The sequence below is a fragment of the Phodopus roborovskii genome, unplaced genomic scaffold (genome assembly GCF_943737965.1).
Source record: "Phodopus roborovskii unplaced genomic scaffold, PHOROB, whole genome shotgun sequence".
NCBI lineage: Eukaryota > Metazoa > Chordata > Mammalia > Rodentia > Cricetidae > Phodopus > Phodopus roborovskii.
In genome coordinates this window covers 657,236-683,240 of record NW_026125901.1, presented here as the reverse complement: position 1 = coordinate 683,240, position 26,005 = coordinate 657,236, and the positions used below count along the sequence as shown (strand labels likewise).

General features: G+C 38.4%; 1 protein-coding gene across 1 annotated transcript in view; it reads left to right on the top strand.

The window, feature by feature from the left end:
* Window positions 1-25,399, top strand: part of Efhc2 (EF-hand domain containing 2) — a 156,135-nt gene extending 130,736 nt beyond the window's left edge. Inside the window, exons 14-15 of the mRNA XM_051178927.1 lie at window positions 6,174-6,279; window positions 25,257-25,399. Of these exons, the coding sequence (XP_051034884.1) occupies window positions 6,174-6,279; window positions 25,257-25,358 (208 nt within the window). The 3' untranslated portion in view covers window positions 25,359-25,399. The remainder of the gene's footprint in view (window positions 1-6,173; window positions 6,280-25,256) is intronic.
* Window positions 25,400-26,005: the final 606 nt, after the last annotated feature.

The following is a 26,005-nucleotide window of genomic DNA, read 5'->3' as shown; positions in this document are numbered from 1 at the left end:
TGGAGATTTCTTCAGAGCCATTCTGAGTGAGCATTGAGAGAACAATCTTTCTTTTTCTGCGGAAGTAAAAGAGGGGATGAATTGGGAGAGGGGAGCAGAGTTGGAAAATGGCAATTGGCCATTGATGTTCTAGAAGTGGGTAGGAAGGGAAAGGATCATCCTTAAATTCAGGATGTGATGTTGTCCTCTGCCTCCATAATGCTCTATCTCTGTCCCTAGACACTACTTTAGCTTCTTTAACTTCCCTGGAGCTAAACCTCTCCCCCAAGTGAGTGCATAAAAATACATAGAGGTTTAGCCACTTAGCCCTTGACTAATCCTTGGTTTCAGTACCACACTTTATATCTGCTTGATTGATACATAGAGTATTTATTTATTCCCTAAATCTCTTGGGACTTCTGTGGGTCACTGAATATCTGGGCTCCCCTCCGTGGTCACAAAATGTTCAGCTTTCATTCCTCTGCTCTTCCAAGTGTGGTATTAATCTAGGATGTGCTTTTCATCTTGCAGCACATTTTGAAATCCCTTTCCATTGTTTTCTCCCCTGGTCCCTAGCTGTCTTTGTCATTGTCATATTTTGTCATTTATTTGTCACTGTTCTTTTTGTATTTTATTTCCTTATAGATAAAAGGTGAAAGTATAAAAGGGAGAAAAAAATGGTGTTGTTCCATCCTTATTGACTGACTACTGCCCAAGAACAAAACAGCCTTCCAAATAGCTTTAGCCAGTCTTATCTCTTTAAATTGAAATGTTATTTGTTCTTTCTCCCTTGAACCCTTTGGGGTATTCCCACATACACAAAGACCTTCTAAGAAAGAACTAGAAAGGAAACCTTGGAGTATTTTACCATATTACCTAACTCTGTCTCTTTTAGCATGACTCTGAGAGTTGGGAAAGATGAAGCTTTTCATTTCTTTACAGTTTTTTTTTCATACATATCTGAGATGTATAGAGTTTTATTTATTAACATTTTGATCCTTCTTATCATTTGACTGAGAAATGCCCTTCACAATTATCCTTCTAAATAGGTAAGTAATTAGATACATTGAGTCTTACATGTGAGGTGGTCTTGGAAGGAGGGGTGTAGTCAGGAGATAACCAGAAAACATGAACAAATATCAAAGTTAGTTATGACAAAATATAATAGGCCTTTCCATAGTAACTTCTAGAAATTTTTTCTGAGTGCCAATGCAAGTCCAGGGTAAATATAAATCTAGACAAAAGACTTCATCTAGGATGAACTTCCTTCAGGAAGATCTTAAGGAAGCTTTTATTTGAACTGAATTCACACAGACAAAGGGAGCAGAAGGTACAAATGTCTTGCATTTCTGGGTATGATCAGGGAAACAGAAGGCCTGTAGACCTTCTGAGAGAGAGAGAGAGAGAGAGAGAGAGAGAGAGAGAGAGAGAGAGAGAGTTTTCAGGTAACATTTGTGATCAGAGATTGTCAGCAGGGGCCAAATTAAGCTGGGTTTTGTATACCTGGCTAAGAATCTTAAGTTATATTCTGAATCCAATGGGCAACCACTGGACAATTTCAAGCAAAGAAGTAACAGAATGACTCTATAAGAGCCAGCATAAAAGTAACATAAGAGTAACATAAGCCAGCATAAGTGCAACATAAGAGTAGACAGGAAGAATAACTCAAGATGGGAAACTGTTGCTATAGTCCTAGTGAGTGGTGAAAGTACTTTAGATTAGAGAGTAGTGAAAGAGGTGGAGAGGTTAGGTAGATTTGTAATATGCTGAAGTAGTTTTAGCTCACAGTAGATTGTATATATGAGGAATGAAGTTGGATGTGAGCCCAGATCTATTTGGTAAGGATATTGAGTTGTTCCCAAATTAGTGAACTACTATGATTCTAAACTCTAGGATTGATTGAGTGCCCTCTTGAATTCTTGTTGTGGGAATTTCCTGACAATTGCATTCTCTTCTGTAAGAGCATGTAGAAACAATTATTTTATTGGTGATTTCATCCACTTTCCCAGTCTTATGCCTATAAAAATATCATCTATTTAGCAAATGATTAGAAAATGTTTCTTGTATCTTAAATCTTCAGAGGGACCTCCTCTTTGATCTTTGGACTCATTGCCTCTGTTCTCATGTCTCAGTTAAAAGTATTATATTTAGTCAGAGATGTGGCTCAGCAGTTAGGAGGACTTGCTGCTCTTCCAGAGGACCCAAGTTTGTTTACCAGTATTCATATTGGGACAGCCACAACTGCTTATAGCTCTAGTTCCAGAGAATCTGATGTCCTCTTTTGGCCTCTATGGGCACATATATGTGTGTTACACCCTTGCACAGGCAGACACATACAAACATGCACATAAATAAGAGAAATTTAAAAATTCTTCTTTAAAAGTAGCATATCTAAAACTAAACTCTGGCTTTTGCCTTCCTTCTGCAGCCCTCTCTAACCAATTTCTCAACCAGAAGCCTTAAAATCATCTTCAAACCCACCTCCCTACCCCGTTGTGTATGTTTGTATTTGTGCATGTGTGTGTCTGTGGCCTTTCAGGAAGCCTACATTCAAAGTTCATTCAGAATGGACAATTCCTCACTGTCACCACCTTTGTCCACACCACCATCATGCCTATCTGGACTGCTTGAAAGAGATCACTAAGTACTTCTGTCGCAGTGTCTCACTCATATCAGTTAGAATATTAGAATAAGCTTTAAATATATGTCAGGTACTATTTTAGACTTGTTAGGCCGCTGTAAGAATATGTCATAGATTAAAACTGCTTTTTACAATTCTGGCAAGTGAGAAATTAGAAAACAAAGAAAGTAAATTTCTAACACATTCAGAATGTCTGGTTGAGAGCCCTTATACCCACTTTTTGAATGGCTCCTTCATTCTATGCCCACACATGGAAGGAGCAAGGAATTTCTCTGTGGTCTCTTCCCTTCTATCTTATTTTCTTATGTATTTCTGGTAGTTTGAGACAGGGTATTACTATGTAGCTCTAGATGTCCTCAAACTCCCACCTCTATCACTGTTACTTATCTTCTTGGTACTGAAATGACAGATGTGTACTACCATGACATGCTCCAGTGGACTGGTTTCAGGAAGTTTTTGCCCTATGATCTATACACATCTCATCTCTTAATCTCATCACCTTGGTGCTTAAGGTTTAGTGCATGAATTTGGAAAGGACCTTATCATTCAAAATTGCAGGTCCTATAAGTAACTTTTCTGTAGAATATACTCCAGTAGCTCCTAAATTTTCTCAGAATGAAAGTAAAAGGTTCTGTATGGTCTTCTTCTCTGACCTCAGGTCCCACTCAGAATATTAAGAAATGTTTTCTTTAAGACTCTCTGCTAATGGAATGCTTCTCACCAAACATCTTCAGTTAAGTTTTAGTTGTTCGCCAGAAACATATACAAATAAAAGACATCATGATCCCACATTTTGGCTATAAATATGCTCATAAACAGAGGATGTCCTTTAAAAGAGTTGAAATGATGAGTGAGCCAAAATTTAAAGGATAAACAGTGGTAGGGGGCAACATGTTAGAGTTGTATCCCAGGATTCTTGGCAAAAGAAAATGTACACAAAGGAATTATAGAATTTCATTTCCTGTGTTCTGACAACTCTGTTTATTCCACTCTGTTTAGATGGATGAAATCTATATTACTTCAGCTTGTAACATTTTGGGTGCTCTGAGTTTTTATGAATTTGTAAATACTAGCTATTGTTCCCTTAATAATTTGGAAAGAAAAGACAAACATCTTTTGACTATTTGTGCACATGTTATTTTAAGGTAGAATCCTGGAGCAGGGTGCTTGGAATGATATCTTTTTGATACCTTTATCATTTCCCTAAATATTGGTATAAGGAGATCAATAAATAATTTGTGTGAAAATTTGTCAGGATGTGGCCAAATTCAGGAAAAATGGCTTAAGGTATTACATCAAGAAGTAGTTAGTTACTATTTGGATCATTACAATAATTATGCTGAAATGATCATATCTTAGTAATCAGTTTGTTGTGTAAAATTGAGGATGAATTTAACACAATAGCCATAATTTAATATTCATTACTTTTGCCCAGTGTTCAGGTGGTCACTCCTTGTGGTGTACCACAAGGACATTTGCTCAACTATGTTCATAGCAACATTATTCATAATAGCCAGATCTTGGAAACAACCTAGACGCCTCTCAACTGAAGAATGGATGAAGAAAACATGGTATATTTACACAATGGAGCAGTCATTGTTTCTTACTCAGCAGTAAGAAACAGTGACACCCTAAAATTTGCAGGCAAATGGACAGAACTGGAAAAAATCATCCTGAATGAAGTAACCCAAAAAGACAAATGTAGTATGTATTCACTCATAAGTACATACCAGACATAAAACCAATGATACCCAGTCTATAATCCACAACCTCAGAGAGCTCTCTTCCAGAAACAGATGGAAGCAGATGCAGAAATCTACAACTAACCATTGGGCCAAGCTCCTAGAATACAATCAAAGTGAGGCAGGAGTGATGATATGAACAAAGGAGTCAAGACCATGGTGGGGAAATCCACAAAATCAGCTGACCAGAGCTAGTGAGAGATCACTGACTCAGGTCGGACAAATGGGGAACCTGCATAAGATCGAACTAGACTCCCTTAGTATAAGTGACAATGGTGTAACTGGGGCAGTATATGAGGTCACTGCCAGTGGGTCCAAGATCTAACACTAATATGCAGACTGACTTAGTGGAGTCCATTCTATATGGAGAGATACCTTGCCCAGCCTAGATACAGAGGTGTGGAAGGTGGACAGGTGCCTTGGTCATGCCTCAAGGAGATGGTAGGACAGATTTAGTAGACTTCTTAGGGGAGGCCTTACCTTCTCCAAGGAGTAGATGGGAGGTAAGGGAGAGTGGGGAGAGCGGGAGGAGAGGAGGAAGGGGGAACTGAGATTGGAATGTAAAATAAAAATTAATAATTTGTTTAAAAAAAGATTCATTGGTTTTTACCTAACTTTTGTGAAACAGGATAATCATTTGTTATTCTTTGTTCCAAGTGAAAATTGGCTTGGGTTTTTTTTTCTGATTATAAATTTAAATAAATCAGATGATACAAATTAGTCATAATAAGGCCAAAAAAACCATTTGATTTTCTAGAGATGGTTTTCTTATTATATTGTTGCCATTTTTCTATTGCTTTATGTAAATATAAACCTAAAGCAGAGTCAGAACTGTACATATGGGCTTAGAGAGATGACTAAGTGATTAAAAGTGTGTATGTAACATTCTTGCAACTGGGTTTACTTCCTGGCACCCACATCACACAGGTCACAACTGCCTGTGACTTCAGTTCTTGGGTATCTGACCCCCTCTTCTGGGCTTTATCATGGACATGGCACTCACATGTATGTACCCATACATAGACTAGCACATAATGCATAAATTAAAAATAATAAAAACAAGATAAAAACCTTAAAACTGTACATACTATTTTGTAATATTCTTTATACTCTATGCAATATTATATTTCTGTCACTTCTAATATGGATCTAAATAACCTCTTTTAATGGCTATATAATAAGTGACAAAGATGCCTTTTACTTTTCTTTTTTCTTTAAAGATTTATTTATTTATCTTTGTATATGAGTGTTCTAACTACTTTGTCAGAAGAGGGTATCAGATCCCACTATAGATGGTTGTAAGCTACCATGTGGTTGCTGGGAATTGAACTGAGGACCTCTGGAAGATCAGCCAGTGCTCTTAACTACTAAGCCATCTCTCCAGCCCCTTGCTTTTCTTAAAAAAATATACTAATAGACAAAATCCATCCAGGCTTGTTTTAAACATTCAAATGGTATGTAATTATGAACTAAGAGAGCACTTTATTTTATTGACATGTATCAACTACTAAAATGAAAAGAACATTGAATATTCTGAACAAAACATAGTGTTGGTCTTAGCTACCAAAATATGTTTGTTTGGTAACTACAACAAATGTTTATTGAATTTCTACTATCCACTACCACTTGAAAATTTGATAGTTGAGATTCCTGCTTTCAAATAATGTCTATTCTGAGGGGGATCAGAAGTTTACAGATAAGAAATGATAACATTAGCCACTGAAGCATATGTGATAATATAGTTTAAGGTAAAATGTAAGCTGGAATGTGGTTCTAAATTCTGCAGATTGAGTCAAATTATATTCTTTCAGGTTTGAAGACAAAGAACATCAGATAAATTACGAATTATTTTTCTCTCTGCTGAACTGGAGAATGAATCCAACACCTGAACTACAATCCCCGCCATACCTTAAAGAGGTAAATTTTATGCTTACTTTAGGAATCAGCTATGGATGCCTCACCTCCTTTATATTTTTGACATCTTGTATCTTTAAATTATTTTCAATAGAATGTAGCAACAATGGTATATTCTGGGTATTTCTGTTGAAGACTAATTTTCTCTCCATGCTGAGGAAACAACTTCTCTAGAAGAACAGAACTTTTCTTTTGTAGTTGAATAGTTTTTAACTTCACTTACATCCATTTATATAGAAAATATGATAATAGGTTACATTCTTATCAAGGGATCCTGGTAACATCATCATAATCTGTAACAACAAATCTCAGATGGTATCTATGTCAAGAACCCTCAGTATATCTGTGGTTTTGTGTGCAGGTTTACCATGTATGAATCTATAGTGAATGGAGATTCACATTCTACAGTTGTAGCCAATTTGAAAAGGAAAATTCAATAGGAAAATGCTTGCTTAGGAAAAAGAGATCATTATGATCAGATGGGGGCCTCAGCATTGTGGAATTGTCTGCATTCTCTAAGATCTACGTAGTTGTCTTTAAGGAGTGGGTGGGGGTAGTGGTTTGTATTTTAACATGCTCCAGAAATTAATTGTCCTGGTACAGTCCCTTGATAAAGCAAATGTCATGTATTTATTGTGTCTCTGCTGACTAGTTCATTCTGTCTTTGGTTTGCCTAGTGCCTCTGGCATTAGGCCTCTTATGCACACAGCTTCTTTGGAGAATCAGGGAAAACCTTAGAACTTCCAGTTGGTTGAGGGACAGTATGATTCATTGCAGTCAACAGAGGTGGAGTTGAAATCTGGCTCCTCCACTTAGCTGAATGTCGTCAGGTGACTTAAGTTCCAAACTTCATTCACTCATACACATAACTTTCAGATAATGAAGATTAAGGTTCCATTCTCAACATGTTCTCTGATTTGTGCTGGCATTCAAGCATAACTGCTCCCCTTGAAGGATCCTATTCCTGATGTGGAATCACTCATGATTTGGGGTTGACTTGAACAATCTGCATAGGATGCTGTGAAATGAACATAGCTACTTCTAAATTAGGATGAAGAATAGGGCATCATCTTGGGAAGGTCTCACTTGACATTTTAGAAATGAATAGTGAGAATAACTATGGTAGGAAAGTAACGTAACGTGGTGCTTTGGCAAAGGCATTACTAACAGTGCTCTGGGACTTGGGGCACCAGAGAAACTGCTATGGTTGGAGTGAAGGCCTGTGGGGAAGCATAGAGAAGGATGAGGTTGGTGATGCCTAAAAGGTTGGTTGAAGTTTGAATACTGCTCTGGAAAGACTGGAGGCCACTAATAAATATCTATTTTTATTTCTATTTTAAAAATTATTTTAATTGCACACATTTATGCAACATGATGTGGCAATTTGATATATGTTTACAATAATCTAGTAATGGTAGTCATTATTTCCAATGCAAGCATTAAGTTAAAAAGAAAATATAACAGGCTGACATGAAACCCAAGCTCTATATGTAGCTGAGAATGACTTTGAACTCTTGATCTTCCTGCTTCCACCACGCAAGTGCTAGAATTATAGTAATCCACCACCACCACACACTGGCTCACTTCATTTCTTTCAATTATTGGTTATTTTTTGTGGTATATGGGATCATATACCCAGGGCTGGAGATTGAGTTCAAGCCCTAAATCATGCTAGGCAGGCACTGAGCTACGTCTCTGTCCACATTTAAAAGTTACTTTAAGATGTACCATTGACAAATTATAAGGATGAAAATGACATGACCAGGTGTTCCCTTTTCATGGAGCTAGGGATGATATTTCTAGGCTGTATCTATTGGTCCCTTAGCCCTTAAGCATAGCCAGAGAACTGTACTGGCAAGGAAGTGACAAGTGAGAGATAGGAGAAATCATCTCCTTCCCTGTCAATCACATCTTCTAGATGTATAGCACCTGCTTAGAGGTCAATCAATATAACTGCAATAAATGCCCTCAAATGTTTCTTCAGACCCAGGGTGTTGTACTTTGCACTGGCCCCTTTCTATTAACACTCTCTGGAAACTAGAAGATTTCCTGTTTTCTCTTTTTGGTGGGGGCAGGGGTCCTATTTCCAGCCTACAACATTGTAAATATCATCAGACACCCATACCCACAGATTCTACATCTCTAACTGCAACCAATCACACCTGGAAAAATAATCAAGAAAAAAAATTGTCTACACTGAACATTTACAGATAATTTCCTCTTGTCATTTTTTTCTAAATGTCATGGACCTGTTTTTCATAGCATTTACATTTCATTAGGTATAAGATACCTACAGGTGATTTAAAGTGTATCTGAGGGGAGGCTGGAGAGATGGCTTAGCAGTTTGGAGCACTTGTGTCTTTTGCAGTAGACCTACGTTTGGTTCTCAGCACCCACCTGGTAATTCACAACCATCTGTTGCTCCAGTTCTCTGCTGGCCTCTCTGTGTACCAGTCCCATATGTGGTGCATGTACAAGCATACATGCAGTCAAACCACACATACATATAAAAATAAAATAACTTTTTTAAAAATCTTAATAGTGTGTGGAAGGATGTGTGTAGGTTCTTCATAAATACCATGACACACTATATAAGGAACTTAGGCATGCATGGATTTCTGTATTATGGTTGGGGTATCCTGTAACCCATCTACTTCAGATACTAGGGGATATGGTAGTCACTTTATTAAATTATTTGGCACTTACTCTGCAAATGTTCTTTTTCCTAAGGATCTCTGAGTAAGTCATGTCCTTGTTTTTCCTGATTGACAACAAGTTTTCTTGTTCTTTTTCTTTCTGTCTATTCTCCTTTTCTACCATCCTCCTCCCAGTCTGCCACAAAATCCATTGTGTTAGATATTTCATGATTGATGATTCAGAAATATGGTCATATCACATGGATTTGTTTATCTACAATGCTTTTCCTATTTAATCATGGAGAATTATTCTGGTTAAGTATGTATAGACCTAAGCCATTCTTTAACAAGTATAGTGTGTATATGTAACAATTTGTTCCATCATTTCTGTGTTGATAGGCATTCAGACTGTTTCTACATTTTTTTGCCTCTGGAAATGTGACATCTTGTTACTCTTAATTTTTATTTTCCTTATGATTAGTGAGCTGTGATAAAATTTAATCACCTCTTTGTACTAAAACCCACAGTTAGACTTTTTTTTTTCTACAACTCAACATGCAACTACAACATTATAATGGAACAAATGTTTCATGGAAGAATATAATTATTTTTTGGTTTTTCAAGACAGGGTTTCTTTGTATTATTTTGGAGCGTGTCCTGGAACTAGCTCTGTAGACCAGTAGACCAGGCTGGCCTTGAACTCACAGAGATTTACCTGCCTCTGCCTCCTGCGTGTTGGAATTAAAGGTGTATGCCACCAACACCCAGCTAAGAATACTATTTTAACTACATATGGGGCAACATCTTCTTTTTTTTCCTAGTTTTCTCCTTTCCTTCTTTTTTCTTTTCTCCCCAAACTCCATCTCCTTTTTGTCCTGTTTGAGTGTGGATCCTGAGTCATTAATTTGATTTGATTACCCACAGATGTATCACAACCCTGTATGGGAAGGCCCAAAAATGTATATATAGGTTCCATAGTTATGCCTCTACAATGTCATCACTTACCAACACTGTTGTATGACACTGTTTCTGAGCCCTGGGTCTAAAGGACTTTAGATAGTATAAAAAGTATGATGACATAGACTTGACTTCAAATTCTTTGTTCCATCATCCACTGAGTGAATGGGCGCTTGTGACAATAGTGAGGGCTTAAATGTTAGGTGCTCACATTGTTTGTAAAATGGGGGTTGTGTCCCAGCCCTGAGTTTGAAGTGATGAGGTTTAAGTAAACTAATGGAAGCCAGAACACTTGTGTGGACAGAGGGTCTGGGTAGATTCCTAAGATTAGGAAACTTCTCACCTTTTCCACTATATGAGCTGAGCAGTTACCTGGTTTTTGCTGGATTCCAGATATTGATGTAGATAGCTCTTGAGAGGTTATCAGTACTTAGCACCATTCAGAATCTAGAATTTTCTATCCAGAGTTCAATGTTTTCCTCAGCATTATATCTTCCCTGCAAGAACATCTTATTTTTTTTCTTTTTTTTAATTCTTTTTTTAAATTTATTTTATATAACAAAGTCCATTTAAATGAAAACAAACATTTACACACAATATTTGGGAATTTGGGTGTCATTCTTTCCAAACTACTTCCTGCTGGTAAAGGGCGATGTCATGGGGGATTCGAAGAAGATTCAGAAATCCTGGCTGTAGTCTGTAAGGCTGCTTTGTCCAGCTGTTTTGAATGTAGGATCACCTCGTACACTGTTTCAGGTGGTGTGGCTAGATCAAACCACATTAGTCTGGAAGGAATCCAGAGCTTTTCATTTTCTGTGGAAACAAAAATAGAAATCCTTTTCCCCATTAACCTGTCCTTGAACTTAAATTTTGGAGTCAAAGCGTTTTTTTAAATTTAATTTATTATTTTCTATGTCGATCCCAGTTCCCTCTCCCTCCCTCCTTCCCTCCCTCTCTCCTTCCCTCCCTCCCTCCCACCCTCCTTTCCTCCTTCCCTCCCTTTTACCCTCTCTGCCCTCTCACATGCACTCTAACCACCCTCCCCTACCATCCCCCCACCCCAATTCCATATGTAGGGGAATGCCATCCAGTTGGGGTCATGTAGATCTGACAGGTCATGTGGAGTAGGGACTAGGACTTCTCTCCTGTCTCTAGATTAAGGCAGTTATCCCTCCATGGGGGATGTGTTTGCAAAGTCCTTTTGTGCACCAGGGATACATCCTGGCTCCACTGTCTGAGGTCCCTTAGACTGCTCAGTCATTCTGGCTGAGACCCATATTCAGAGGGGCCTGAGTCAGTCCCATGCTGCCTTCCCAGCTATCAGTCTAATGGCCCTTAGCTCCTCCTTGTTCAGGTAAGCTGTCTCTATGTGTTTATGCCGCATGGTCTTGTCCTCTCCATCTGCATCTGGGTTCTAGTTCGACTCAGTGTTTATGTATGGGTGTTTGATCCTGTTTCCAACAGGCATTAGTTGAGGGCTCCATGGATAAGTTAGTTGTTGATCTCACTCTCTGGGAAGGGCATTTATGATAGCCTTTCCATGGATGCTTAAATTGTTAGTTGGGAGCAGTCTTGTAGTTCTCTAGACCTTTCTTTGTGTTCAATTTTATCTTCAAACCAATATTGGCTCCCTCTTTTATGTTCTCTCTCTCTGTCTCTGTCTCTGTCTCTGTCTCTCTCTCTTTCCTGTCTTCTATTCCTAACCAGGCTCAATCTTCCTGGTCACACATGTTTTCTTTTCCTCCCCCTCGATTTCTCCTGCTTCTCTCTCTGTTCGCTGCCCCCCCCCACTTCCCCTGAGCTCTGAGGGACTTGTCCCTTCCTGGTTCTGTGAGGGACTTTATATGAATCTCTTGGAATACCCCTTGTATCCTAGTTCCTCTGGTGGTGTGAATTACAGGCTGGTGATCCTTTGATCTAGGTCTAAAATCCATATATGAGTGAGTACATACTGTGTTCCTCTTTTTGTGACTGGGTTACCTCATTCAGGATGGTTTCTTCAAGTGCCATCCACTTGCCTGCTAATTTCAAGATACCATTATTTTTCTTCCGCAGAGTAGTATTCCATTGTGTAGATGTGCCACAACTTCATTAACCATTCTTCAATTGAGGGGCATCTAGGTTGCTTCCAGGTTCTTGCTATTACAAAGAGTGCTGCTATGAACATAGTTGAACAGATGTCTTTGTAGCATGGATGTGAATCCTTTGGGTATATGCCTAAGAGGGGAATTGCCGGGTCTTGTGGTAAACTAATTCCCATTTTCCTGAGGAACCACCATACTGATCTCTAAAATGGCTGTATGAGTTTGCACTCCCACCAGCAGTGGAGGAGTGTTCCCCTTTCTCCAAATCCTCTCCAACATAAGTCATCATTGGTGTTTCTTATTTTAGCCATTCTGGCAGGGGTAAGATGGTATCTCAAAGTTGTTTTGATTTGCATTTCCCTGATAACTAAGAATGTTGAGCATTTTCTTAAGTGTCTTTCAGCCTTTTTGAGTTCCTCTATTGAGAATTCTTTCTTCAGTTCTGTACCCCATTTTTTAATAGGGTTATTTGGTGTTTTGTTGACTAGTTTCTTGAGTTCTTTGTATATTTTGGAGATCAGCCCTTTGTCGGATATAGGATTGGTGAAAATCTTTTCCTAGTCTGTGGGCTGCCGTTTGGTCTTGTCGACTGTGTCCTTTGCCTTACAGAAGCTTCTAAGTTTGAAGAGGTCCCATTTATTAATTGATGCTCTCAGTGTCTGTGCCCCTGGAGTTATGTTCAGGAAGCAGTCTCCTATACCAATTTGTTCAAGGGTACCTCCTACTTTATCTTCTAAGAGGTTCACTGTGGCTGGATTGATGTTGAGGTCTTTGATCCATTTGGACTTGAGTTTTGTGCATGGTGACAGACATGGGTCTATCTGTAGTCTTCTACACACCCTCATCCAATTGTGCCAGCACCATTTGTTGAAGATTCTGTCTTCGCCCCATTGTATGATTTTAGCTGTTTTGTTGAAAATAAGGTGTTCATAGGTATGTTGGTTAATATCAGGATTTTCAATTCGATTCCATTGGTCTACCTGTCTATTTTTATTCCAATACCAGGCTGTTTTCAGAACTATAGCTCTGTAGCAGAGCTTAAAGTCAGGAATGGTGATGCCTCCTGAAGTTTTTTTATCGTATAGGGTTGTTTTGGCTATCCTGGGTCTTTTGTTTTTCCATACTTAGTTGATTATTATCCTTTCAAGGTCGGTGAAGAATTGTGGTGGGATTTTAATGGGGATTGCATTGAATCTGTAGATTATTTTTTGCAAGATTGCCATTTTTACTATGTTTATCCTACCTATCCAAGAGCATGGGAGATCTTTCCATTTTCTGGTATCTTCTTTAATTTCTTTCTTTAGAGCCACAAAGTTCTTATTATATAGGTCTTTTACTTGTTTGGTAAGCATTACTCCAAGATACTTTATGTTGCTTGTCACACGCTATTGTAAAGGGTGATGTTTTTCTGATTTCTTTCTCTGTCTCTTTGTCGTCTGAAAAAAGTAGGGCTACTGATTTTTTTGAGTTTATCTTGTATCCTGCTAGTTTGCTGAAGGTGTTTGTCAGCTGTAGGAGTTCCCTGCTAGAGTTTATTGAGTTGCTTATGTAAACTATCATATCATCTGCAAATAGAGACAGTTTGACTTCTTCCTTTCCAATTTGGATCTCCTTTTGTTGTCTTATAGCATTAGCTAGAACTGCTAGTACGATATTGAAGAGATATGGAGAGATAGGGCAGCCTTGTCTTGTTCCTGATTTTGGAGGAATTGGCTTAAGTTTCTCTCCATTCAGTTTGATGTTGGCAGTTGGTTTTCTGTATATTGCTCTTATTATGTTTAGGTATGTTCCAGTTATCCCTAACCTCTCCAAGACCTTTATCATGAAATGGTGTTGAACTTTGTCGAAGGCCTTTTCCGCATCTAGGGAGATAATCAGATGGTTTTTCTTTTTCTGTTTGTTTATACTGTGGCCTCAGAATGTTGCTCAAAGTGCTATAATATCCCAGAGACCCCAATTTCTATTCTATTTTGCTTGCTCTCCGATTGTAGTTAGAAACTAGCCGTCTAAGCCTTAGAATTTAGAGCTAGTCTGATTAATCTCATAAGCCACATTTTATACAATAATACTCAGTTCTTAAATAAATTTTGTTACCTGCATTGTGTGATTGGTATCTTATCTTTTGACATTTCTGAGAAAAGTTGGACATGGGTTCATTTTATGAGCATTATAACTGTGGAAACATTAGCAGTTGACTCAAAGCCCCCTCCCACTCCCCCATCCCCATGGCAGGATGATATGTGGTCTTGACATTAGGAAGTAAGTATACCTTAAAATATGTATTTGGATACCACACTTGTTAAGGATCTCCTTTCAGCATCTTCTGTGATATTTTATTGTCAGCTAAACCTTACCAGATAAGTATCATTATCATTTTGTGAATAAGAAAGATATAGAGATTCCTAAAAGTAAATAATATATTGTCAGGGGACAGTGCAACTGTTTTTGTATGTTTGTTTTGGTTTGTGTTTTTGTTTTAAACAGGGTTTCACTATTCAGATCAGGCTGACCTCAGAACTTACAGCTATCTTCTGCCTCCTTGGTGCTAGGATTAAAGGTGTGCACCACCATGCCTGGCAAATCATTATTTTTCTCTCCCTTTTTTACAACTTTTTCAAAGTCATTTCTAATACATGTAAAATTTAAAAGTTGAAATATAGAGTTACTATCTGCTCCCATTATGTTAAAAATAACTAGTAAACACATGCTAATTGTCTAACACTAAACATTAGCCTAGTAGGAAATGATGTTTGGGGAGATCTGTTATGATATAAAGTGCTGAGTGACATCTACTTGAGTTATGTGCAAACCCATCACTAAAGTTTACAAGGATCTCATGTCTCTTTAAAAAAAACCTCCATTTTGCCTGTAATGCATTTTCAAGGGAGGAGTGCCTGCTTGGAAGCCACCTCATGTGCAGCTCAGATACAGATGACAGCTTAGCCAAAGGGAAGTGTTTGTGTCTCTAAGGAGACACAAATGAATGGGAGTAATAGTGACTCTAACTTCATACATGAACTTTTTCTCTTTTTGTCAAGATGGTCATAATTAGCTCAAGGAATATTTAGAAAATCTTCTTTTCAAAGTGAACTTCCATTTGATTTGCTAAAATTTAATTGTTTTTTATGGTTTTTAACCTAATGTGATTATTTCTCAGGCTGTGTAGCACTTATTAGAAAGTAGAAAATAAAAAAAAAAAAAAAAAAGAAAGAAAGAAAGAAAAAGGGAGAAAGGAGAGGAAAACTTCTATTCTATGTATGGTATTGCACTTTCTATGTATTTCCAGATATGTCCCATAGAAATACTCTTTTCTGAAAAGGAAAATAAAAGGATCCTTTTCTAAAAGAGTACAAGGGAGCAACATGGTAAAACACTAACATGACTCTATCAGCCTTGCATTTGGGAAGAATAAAAATAACCCCATTGCAGTGAAGCATGGAATTTAATTGGTTCCCAGTCTTTTTCCCTCATGCATCTGGTGGCCAGTACTACAGTAGAATTTTTTAAACTAGAAGAAGTCGTAATCCAATTAAATTTCCTTTTAAAAATGTCAAAGCAAATACATCCCGGGCCCATTAGATCTGATACAGCTTTGCTATTCCCACTGGACAGATGCTGTTTACTGGGTTTTCATCTATCCCCATCTTTACTTATTATTTCAGGGTGCTATGATATATGATACACACACACACACACAAGATAGAGAAAGAGAGAGAGAGAGAGAGAGAGAGAAGGGTGGGGGTGTGGGGGCACAGAGAGATCAGCAGCTACAGTTTTCACCATTGATGAATAAGTACTTTACTGCTAAGTTCTTTGACATCCTAAGAGGCTCTAGTGACAGCTAGCTTGGAATATGTTTAGGGCTCTCTTAGAGACAGTGATTCCCAGTCATTTTAGATTTGTGATTTTTCTGTCACTGAGTTTCCCTCTGTGTTTCATAGCTCTTCATTCTAGCAGAAAATGCTATGTGGCACATACTATTGAATGCTCCATATTACAGTAAGTTTCAATGAGATTTTAGCGTTGTCTCTCATTTTATCTGTAAATCACCCTGGAGACTGGATTTATCCACCATTTTCCTAGAAGTTGCTTTGTTCCAAGATGTGGAGACTCTCATATATATATATATATATATATATATATATATATATATATATATATATTCTTAACTCTGATAAACATAAAACTGCTTTTTGCATTTAGAAGCAGAGGTGGAGACAAGGATTTTGTTGTTAAGTAGTGGGGGGGGGGCAAAGGAAATGAAATTCCGGAAGGGATTAGAAAATGACAAAGGAAGAGAAGGAGTTACTAAAGAGTGTATTATTAACCGGTTACATATGGAGATGGCTGTTGCTTAATGATGCTGAGGAAAGCCAGGATGTACCAGGAACATATACCTCAGCATTAGCCTGCTCAAAGTACAAGGAAACTATGGTATTACTCTGTCAATCTCCTTTAGACAGTCATTACTTGAGGGTTGTTCTTTAACATAGATGGAAGGAAATAATCCCCTGGCACTTGCTGCTTGTCACAGGGGCAGCCAAAGTAAGCCTCAGAGGCCAACAAGAAGCTTGGGTCAAAGGAATAGAGATACTGGCAGTTGAAAGTCAGGCTGGTGTGAGCCAGATTGGAAAGGATAAGAGGCTAGGAAGGGGCACTGGCAGAGCCTGTGACACATGTTTAAGATTCCAAACATGTGCTGTCAGGATCCTGTCTTGCAAAGACACAAGCAGACATGTCCTCATCTGGAATGGGAGGCATCATTGTCTCAGGAAGAACCCTCTTTTTGTTGTCAGATTACCATTTGCATACAGTTATTCCCCTGTTCAGTTCATTTGCATGGGGTGGGAATGTGGCTCCACAGTGCAACACTTACTTAACATGCACAAGGCCAGGTTTTCATCCTCTGTAAAATATAGACAACATCAAAAACTTACTTCTGTGAACACTATGTGATCTGTAGTTTGCATTGACTAACTTAGGAGGACTAAAAAGCCAATATTTTAATTCAATACCCAGATTCTCATAAAACTTCTATAATGTTTCGAATGTCTGCAAATTTATTAGAAAGAACAATAGAACAGTGCTGTTTTGGGGATTTCTTAGGTAGTCATATACCCTTTCCTTAAAAAACAAACAAACAAAAAAAAAAGGAGCAGCTATGTACCTGACTGTGAACAAAATTATAAAGGAGATACCTGCCCTTCTTCTGTATTGACACCCCCAGTCCCATTGTCTGGGTGTTTGAAAACCTCCCTGCATCCAACCCTCTTCCTATCCCAAATTTGATTCCTTCGTCCATTTTCAGATAATACTTGGGAAAATCTTCCTAAAATTGGTGGGTGGCAGTGGATGGATCCTACTCCACTGGGCACTGAATATGTCTCTGTGGCATTTATTAGAAGTCATTCCAACTAGGAACCTAGGGTTTGGTAACAAAGGAGAAAAAGAAATGATGGTGGGAAATTGTGTTGAATCGAAACAAAGAGCACAGCATGACTGAAAACTCCAAAAAGCACTGCAGGAGTCCTGGGATTCAAAGTGTCCAAGATGTAAAGAAATGGACTGCTGTTATCTTTTTTCCCTCAAATTAACCTTCGTTTGAAATCTGGCTATTTACTTGTTTCATTTTGCCTGACAGCCTGTTGCTAATACATTTGGTTCTCATATCTAAATTTTTGAGTTATTATTCCAGTATAAATTCTTATCATTTTTCTCTTTTATTGGTAGCATTTATATCATAATTCAATGTTAAAAACACATAAACAACAGCCACATTTTATTACTAATAAATATGAGGGAGAAGACAGGGGAGATGGCTCAGTGGTTGGTAAGAGCAGTGGCTGCTTTTCCAGGGTACCCAGGTTCAATTCCCAACATCCACATGGCACCTCACAACTGTCCAATTCCAAGGAATCCAGTATTCTCACACAAACATACATATAGGTAAAACACCAATGCATATGAAATAAAAATAAATAATTTTTAAATGAGCGAGAATAATTAATACTGACTGGTTTCATGAGTGTTCCTATAGTAAGCCCCTCATTGTTACATGAGTGAAATAATGTGTTTTATTTTTTGTATTAAATTTTTATTTAAGAAATCACATGGGGAGTTAGTGATTTTGAATATACAGTATGTATATATTCATACTGCCAGATGTTGGTTTGGGCTTTTCCTCATAGGTGGCATTTTTTGAGGCAGAAGCATCACTTCAAGAGCCACATTATTAGGGGCTGGAGAGATTGCTCAGAAGTTAAATGCATGTGCTCCTCTTATAAAGGATCCGAGTTGATTCCCAGCACCTATGGCAGTAAGTGGACACCTGCCTATATTTAAAACTCCAGGAGATCCAATGCTTCCTGGCCTCATAAGGCACCTGCAATCATTCACACCTAGCTCCACCCTCATACTTAGCTACAAAGAAGTTGTTTTGTGTGTGTGTGTGTGGGGGGGACTACATTGTTTTTTACTTAACTTAGTGGAAATGGTAGGACCAATGTCACCATGTAGGATGAGCAGTAATTGCTTGTGAATAGACTCACTCTATTGCATGGTTTTGGAAGGTAGCATGGTACATAAGCCTACCTGTAGACCTTCATTGCTGGGGAAACTATTCAGGCTCCTCCCCTGCTTACTGATGATTTTGGTTGCTAAGGAGCTACTTAATCCTATGCCTCAGTTTCCTTTTCTGTGAACAAGTATCACAGGAACACATACCTCTTAGGGATTTTCTGTTAAAACACTTAGTAGTTATTATAATATAGTAAATATCTAATACATTTCTTGTTACTACTGTAACACTAGGTATTTATAAGGCACAACCCTGCAAAACTCTGCAAGTAGTTTACTTTCATAACTCATCTTTCAGATTCAGATTTGTGTTCTAGTTAAAGATGCAAGTATTTGATGTTCTTCTGATTTTATATTAGTGGTATTGATTGGTGTAACTTAATAGATCACCCACATTCCAGTAACACTAGAAGTTTTTCACAGTTCTGAACTCTAGTGCTGTGCTACGTAGAACCATTTTTCCAGCATTTACCAGAACCTTTCTTTTTTCTTTTCCTTTTTATTTATTTATTTTCTTATTTTACATATTGATCCCAGTTCCCTCTACCTCTCACCCTCCCTCCCTCCCATGGCCCCTTACCACACTCCCATCACCCCCCCCATTGCACAGGGAGGATGGTGCCTTCCAGGAGGGATCAACAAAATCTGTCAAGTCATTCGGAGAAGGAACTAGGCCCTCCCTCCTGCCTCTAGGTTAAGGGAGTATCCCTCCATGGGGAATGTGCTCCCAAAGTCCTATTGTGCACCAAGGATACATCCTGGTTCCACTCTCAGAGGTCCCTTAGACTTCCCAGGCCTTCTAACTGAGACCCATGTTCAGGGCATCTGAGAAGGTCCAATGCTGGATTCCCAGCTATCAGTCTGGGAATCCATTAGCTCCGCGTTGTTCAGGGCAGCTGTCTCTGTGGGTTTCTGTAGCCTGGTCTTGTCCTCCCTCTCGGCATCTGAATTCCAGTTTGGCTCAGTGTTTAGCTGTGGGTATCTGCCTCTGTTTCCATCAGCTACTAGATGATGTCTCTATGATGGTAGATAAGTTAGTCATCAATCTCATTATCAGGGAAGGGCATTTAAGGTAGCCTTTCCACTGTTGCTCAAATTGTTAGTTGGGGTCAGTCTTGTAGATTTCTGGACATTTCTCTAGAGTCAGTTTTCTCTTCAAACCTATAATGGATTCCTCTTTTATGGTATCTCTCTCTGTGTGTCTTTTTTTCCCTCTCATCTGTTCCTCCCCTGACTCAAACTTCCTAGCCCCACATGCTTTCCTCTCCTCCCACATTTTTTTCCTCCTAGCTCCCTCTCCACTCACTGCCCAACCCACTCCCAATAGGTTCAGGAGATCTTGTTCCTTTCCCCTTCTGTGAGGAACTTTATATGAATCTCTCTGATTCTTCCTTGTATTCTAGTTCCTCTGGTGGTGTGAATTATAGGCTGGTGAGCCTTTGCTCTAGGTCTAAAATCTGTATATGAGGGAGTACATACCATGTTCCTCTTTTTGTGACTGCGTTACCTCATTCAGGATGGTTTCTTCAAGTTCCATTCATTTGCCTGCAAATTTGAAGATTCCATTGTTTTTTTTCTGCAGAGTAGCACTCCATTGTTTAAATGTGCCACATCTTCTTTATCCATTCTTCAGTTGAGGGGCATCTAGGTTGCTTCCAGGTTCTTGCTATTACAAATAATGCTGCTATGAACATAGTTGATCAGATGTATTTGTTGTATGGATATGGATCTTTTGGGTATATGCCTAAGAGTGGGATTGCCAGGTCCTGTGGTAAACTAATTCCCATTTTCCTAAACAACCTCTATATTCATCTCCAAAATGGCTGTCTAAATTTGCACTTTCATTGGTAGTGGAGGAGTGCTCCCCTTTCTCCACATCCTCTCCAGCATATGTTGTCATTGGTGTTTCTGATTTTAGCCATTCTGGCAGGAGTAAGATAGTATATCAGAGAGGTTTTGATTTGCATTTCCCTGATAGATAAGGATGTAGAGCACTTTCTTAAGTGTCTTTCAGGCTTTTTGATTTCCTCTATTGAGAATTCTTTCTTCAGTTCTGTACCTCATTTTTTAAAATAGGATTATTTGGTGTTTTGATGATTAGTTTCTTGAGTTCTTTGTATATTTTGGAGTTCAGCCCTCTGTCAGATGTAGGATTGATGAAGATCTTTTCCCAGTCTGTGGGTTGTGGTTTGGTTTTATTGACTATGTCCTTTGCCTTACAGAAGCTTCTAAGTTTGAGGAGGTCCCATTATTAACTGTCGATCTCAGTGTTTGTGCTATTGGAGTTATGTTCAGGAAGTGGTCTCTTGTACCAGTTTGTTCAAGGGTATCTCCCACTTTCTCTTCTAAGAGACCAAAATCTTTCTTTTTGGTGTGAATTTTTATCAGGTCTTTGAGAATTTTGTACATTGTATTTTCATCATATCCACCCTTTCACCCAACTCCTCCTAGATCTAACTCAATTCCCTATCCATCCAACTGTGTGTCTTCTTTTTTAAAATCAAGTCAAATCTGTATTGCCCATATACTCTTGGATGTGTGGCCTTCCCTGGAGCAATTCACCTACTAGGGACCACACCCCTAATGAAAACTGACTCTCTTGCTGCCAGCAGTCAATAGCTCCTCAGCTAGGAGTAAGACTTTGTACCCTCTTCTCCATTCCATGCTGAGAGTCGGTCTAGCTTGAGCTTGCACAGGTCTTATGCATACTGTCACACCACTGTGCATTGACATGTACAACCGCTCCAGTTTGTCTGAAAACCACCATTGCCTTTTAGTCGTCCACTGCCTCTGATTCTTACAGTCTTTCCATCCCCTCTTCTTCAATCATCTCTGAGCAATAAGAAGATAGGTTATGATATGAATGTCTCATTTAGGGCTGAGCATAGCCTCTCTCTTGATGTCCCATGAGCACATGAAATACAGTTCAATTTTATACTTAGTTTCTTTCTGTGATTCCTATTTCTTCACTTAAAATAACTAAAATTTCTGTTCTATTCTGCTTTCCTTATTTTGCTTATTAACATTACATGAAGTTGACTGTTATTAATCCCCGCAATAATATCTATCCAGAATCTTGGAATATGACCTGATTTGGAAGTAGGGTGTTTGCATTAGTTAAAACAATACAATAGTACATCAGGATAGACCCGAACTCCAGTGATTGTGACCCTTATCACAAAGACACGCAGAGCACCATGCAAAGCAGAGGCTGGGAGAATAGTGCCATCTCTTGAAGCTGAAACAGTCTGATGATTATATGAGACAGTTTGACTATGGACTCTTGGATCCTAAACTGTATGTGAATCCATTCCCATTACTTGAAGCCTTATGTTTTGTGGTAATTTGAGATTATCAAATATTAAACAGAACCCTTAAAGCCCCTTTGCCTGCATTTGTTTCTTAGGGACGACCTAACTAAGTACCCACAAACTATGTGGTTCCACACAATAGAATGTATAATCCCCAGATTGTGGAGACTAATCATAAAAAACCAATGTGCCAGAAAAGCTTCAGACCCTCTGAAGCCTTCCAGACTCTCGCCACAGGTCCTCCTAGCTCCTGGCAATTTGCCATCCATTTTTGGTGTTTCTTGATTGACAATTGATAACCAATTATGCCTTTGTCATAACATGCCAACCTCTCCAACAGATAAGTTTTCCTATGACTGTCCTTCTATATGGACACCAGTCATACTGGATTTGAGGTTTACCCTATACCAATGTGACTTTCTCATCTTTAGCTTATTTATTTACATCTGCAGTCACATTTTGAAGTGTAGAGGGTTAAGATATCAGCATATCTTTCTGGGGGCATATATTCAACCCTAACATTGCCCCCTTCCTTTTCCCACCATTTTAAGTTTCAAGTCTTGGACTTTTAGGTGTGCTGTTCAGAATCTTTCTGAGGTTCTCCTGATTTGCAGCCCAGCTTCAGCCCTCCTGGTTCTGATACTGCCATCACTCACTAGGATTAGTGTAGTTCTCACAGAACTAATTTCTATGTTTAGGCCTTCATTCTCCCTATGCCAATCAAGTTAATCAAATTCTAGTCACATTATTGTTCCTCTGGCCATGACTGACCAACAGCTTCCTCTCATTATAGCTTCATGTATGAACTAGTGCAGAGGGCTTAAAATTTGACCCCAGCTTCTTTCCAACCACCTGTTGCCACTTTGCACTGTGTACCCTGGACCAAATTGGACTACTCACCCATTCTTACAAAGAGGTTTGAGGTCTCTAGTTAACGCGGTTAAATAAGGATCAGGACAAACAAATAGGCTGAATAGATGTTTATTCAGGGAGAAATAACTTACAACCTAGACAGATGAACACCAGGAAATTCAACCAGATCCTCTCCTGTCCGAGTCACGCCAGAAAGAGAGAGCCTTTCCTGGCCCCCTCTGACCTCCTTCCACAGGTCACTCCGCCCATGGCTCCACCCCCAATGGGCGTGGTCAGTGCCACAGAACTATCTCACTACATCTAGTCCTTTGCTTATACTTGTGACTATGGATAGAACACTCTTTGGTGTTTTACCCCTCTACTAAACTGCTGCCATAATCCTCAACTGTAGCTGCACTGCGTTATTGTACCTCCAGATTACCATCACATAAAACCATCTACTTATGCCCCATGTTTCTATGACACTTTATGACTCAGATACTAATGGAAAGCTAATGGGATATTAGGACCTTTCCAACAGCTATGGGCATAAGTTAGCGCATGTTTAGTATGCTCAAGGCTCAAAAGTGAAACCCAGCACTGGAAAAAAGAAAAAATAAAAAAAATGAAGAAATAGAGCATTGTATATAAAACAACCTTGACATTAGGGCCAGTTGTGGACATTTTTCTTGGCTGGAACTAACATTAATTGACCATTATAACTTATATAATGTGTGTGTGTGTGTGTGTGTGTGTGTGTACACAGAGACAAACTTATTATTACTTAGGAATGAGTAATGTTCTAAGAGGTGTGCCATTAGTGATTGCACTGTTGTAAATGCCTAGAGTAGGCTTTACATGAACTGAGATGTTGCAATATAGCACATACTAGACTACATGATACATTTATATCTGAATACATATGATATAGCATCTTGTTCTAGGGCCACAATGAATAAAAAAGCACAAGCTAAAACATAAGTAACTTATGCAATCAAGACATAAAAACACAGATTATGATTATGGGGCTGCTGCTGGCCTGACAACGTGAGTTCAGTCCTCAGAATCCCTATGATGGAAGGAAAAAACTGATTTTCCTAAGTTGTCCTCTGACTTCCACAAGCATCCCATGTCCATACATGTATGTATGTTCATTTGTATGCACATATATGCTCACAAATACATTCAATAAATATTATAAAGTTGAATTATAATTGTGTTATCCTTTTATCTGACTGGCAGAGGGATTTATTTGCTTTCTATGTACATGTGAATTATGTCTTGTGCTATAATAGCAGTAGGCAGTAAGAATTTATCTGCTGCATTGTGATCCTCCCGGGATTGTTGTTTGTTTTGTTGGAGATTTTGGGTTTTTTTTTTTTTTTTTTTTTGAGGATTGTGTGGGTTTTAGAAGGGTCTTTTGTGTATTTGTTTGCTGTTGTTATTTATATTTCATGATAGGTAGCGCAGTCTAATCTGAAACTCACTCTGTAGCACTAGCTGACCTCAAACTCACAATCTACCTGGCTAAACCTCTCAGGGACTGAGGATAAGTGTATGTAGCACCAATCTTGGCTGCTATCATAATTTTATGGGATTGCTGCCATTTACATAGTACATTATTGACAAAATATTATTTGATAGCACCCAAGTACGTATAAGATAGCTTATGTCTAAGCATACCTTGAGCAACCTACTACTACTTTTAGTGGTTTATTGAAGAAACAATAACCAAGCAGCTGGTAGAAATACCATCTTGTGTATAAAAACTTGGGTTCTCAATACTACATGAGGGACCTACCACTGCATTAGTACTGCCTAGCTCCCAGAATTTCAGTGTTTCACAAGATGAATTGATTTTTCTTGTCTGTGGGTCTCTAGGTTATCCAGTTAGGCCTGGCTCATGGCTATAAGTTGGGCCTGGTCTTTTCCATCTTTGTCATTCTAGAACTAGCACATCTATTTTCCATGCATAAGCCATAGCCATTCATGTAGCCTTTCTCTTCCTTCCCTTGCCCTTCCGCTTTCATTCATCTATCCTTTCTTCCTTTTCTTTCTCCATAGAAGGGGTTGCAGTTACATGGTAAAGATTGGGAACACATAATTCTAATGTAGGAAGTAAAAAAATAAAAATTAAAATATTTTCTTCCTCAAAGACCTTCTGATATCTGATATCTCTTCTCTTTTATTTTAAATGAATTGTGTGTGTGTGTGTGTGTGTGTGTGTGTGTGTGTGTGTGTGTGTGTGTATCTTAGGGTAAGCATGTACACTATATGTATGTAGTGGCCCATGAAGTTCAGATAGTCTTGGGTCCCCTGGAACTAGAGTTATGGGCAGTTGTGAGCAACCATGTATTTGTGCTGAGAACCAAACATGGGTCCTCTGTAAGAGCAGTAAGTGTTCTTTCCCACTGCATCATCCATATCCCCATACCCTAGTAACTTCACCAAAAGTTTATTGAAAGATTAAAAAGCTAAAGAAAACAAAACAATATAGCACTGAAATTTCAAAACTGAACTTTGAAATGTGGTTCTAATTGTGTCCACCTTTGTTTTCTTTCCAGAAATGTGAAGACGTTTGGGTGGGAATGCCATCACCTATCCCTGTGAAATACGTTAGGTACTTAGACTTTTTGAAGGACGTGTATGGCTTAGAGGAGAAATGACCATGAAAGTCTTGATCAACACTTTTTGATTTGCTGCTCTAATTTTTCCATGTTTATTTTAATAGATATAATTTCATTAAAAACAAAAAAGAAACAAGGTTTTATTAAATGGAAATCCATAAACCACATTTAATTTTCTATTGTCACTGTAGCTCTTCAGAGCAGCCTGTTATATTGCTGATGTACCAGCACTATTAAAAATACCATTTAAAACAATGTCAACCATTTTTATTGTATGCATTATTTATGAATACCAAAGAATCTTGCAATAATTTCCATCTAATATAATTTGATTCATTGCAATGTGAAAAGAAAATGACTTTTGACAGCTATGCACGACAATATAAAATCAAATTATATCCGAGCAATAAGCTGTGATTCTGTTAAGCATTTTTGAAATCCTTTTGACACATGTTTATTACTTACATAATGAACTTTTGTAGGAACACACCTCATCAAAAGTAATTCTTAAACCTCTCTAGAGTGAGTGTGTTTATTTTCAGAAGTTAGTGAAGTTATGGGAAAAAAACCCTTCTCTCTGCCAACACACAAACACACACACTCACACACACACTCTCACACACACACTCACACACACACACACAGACACACACAAGACTTTCTCTCTGCCAACACTCACATACACA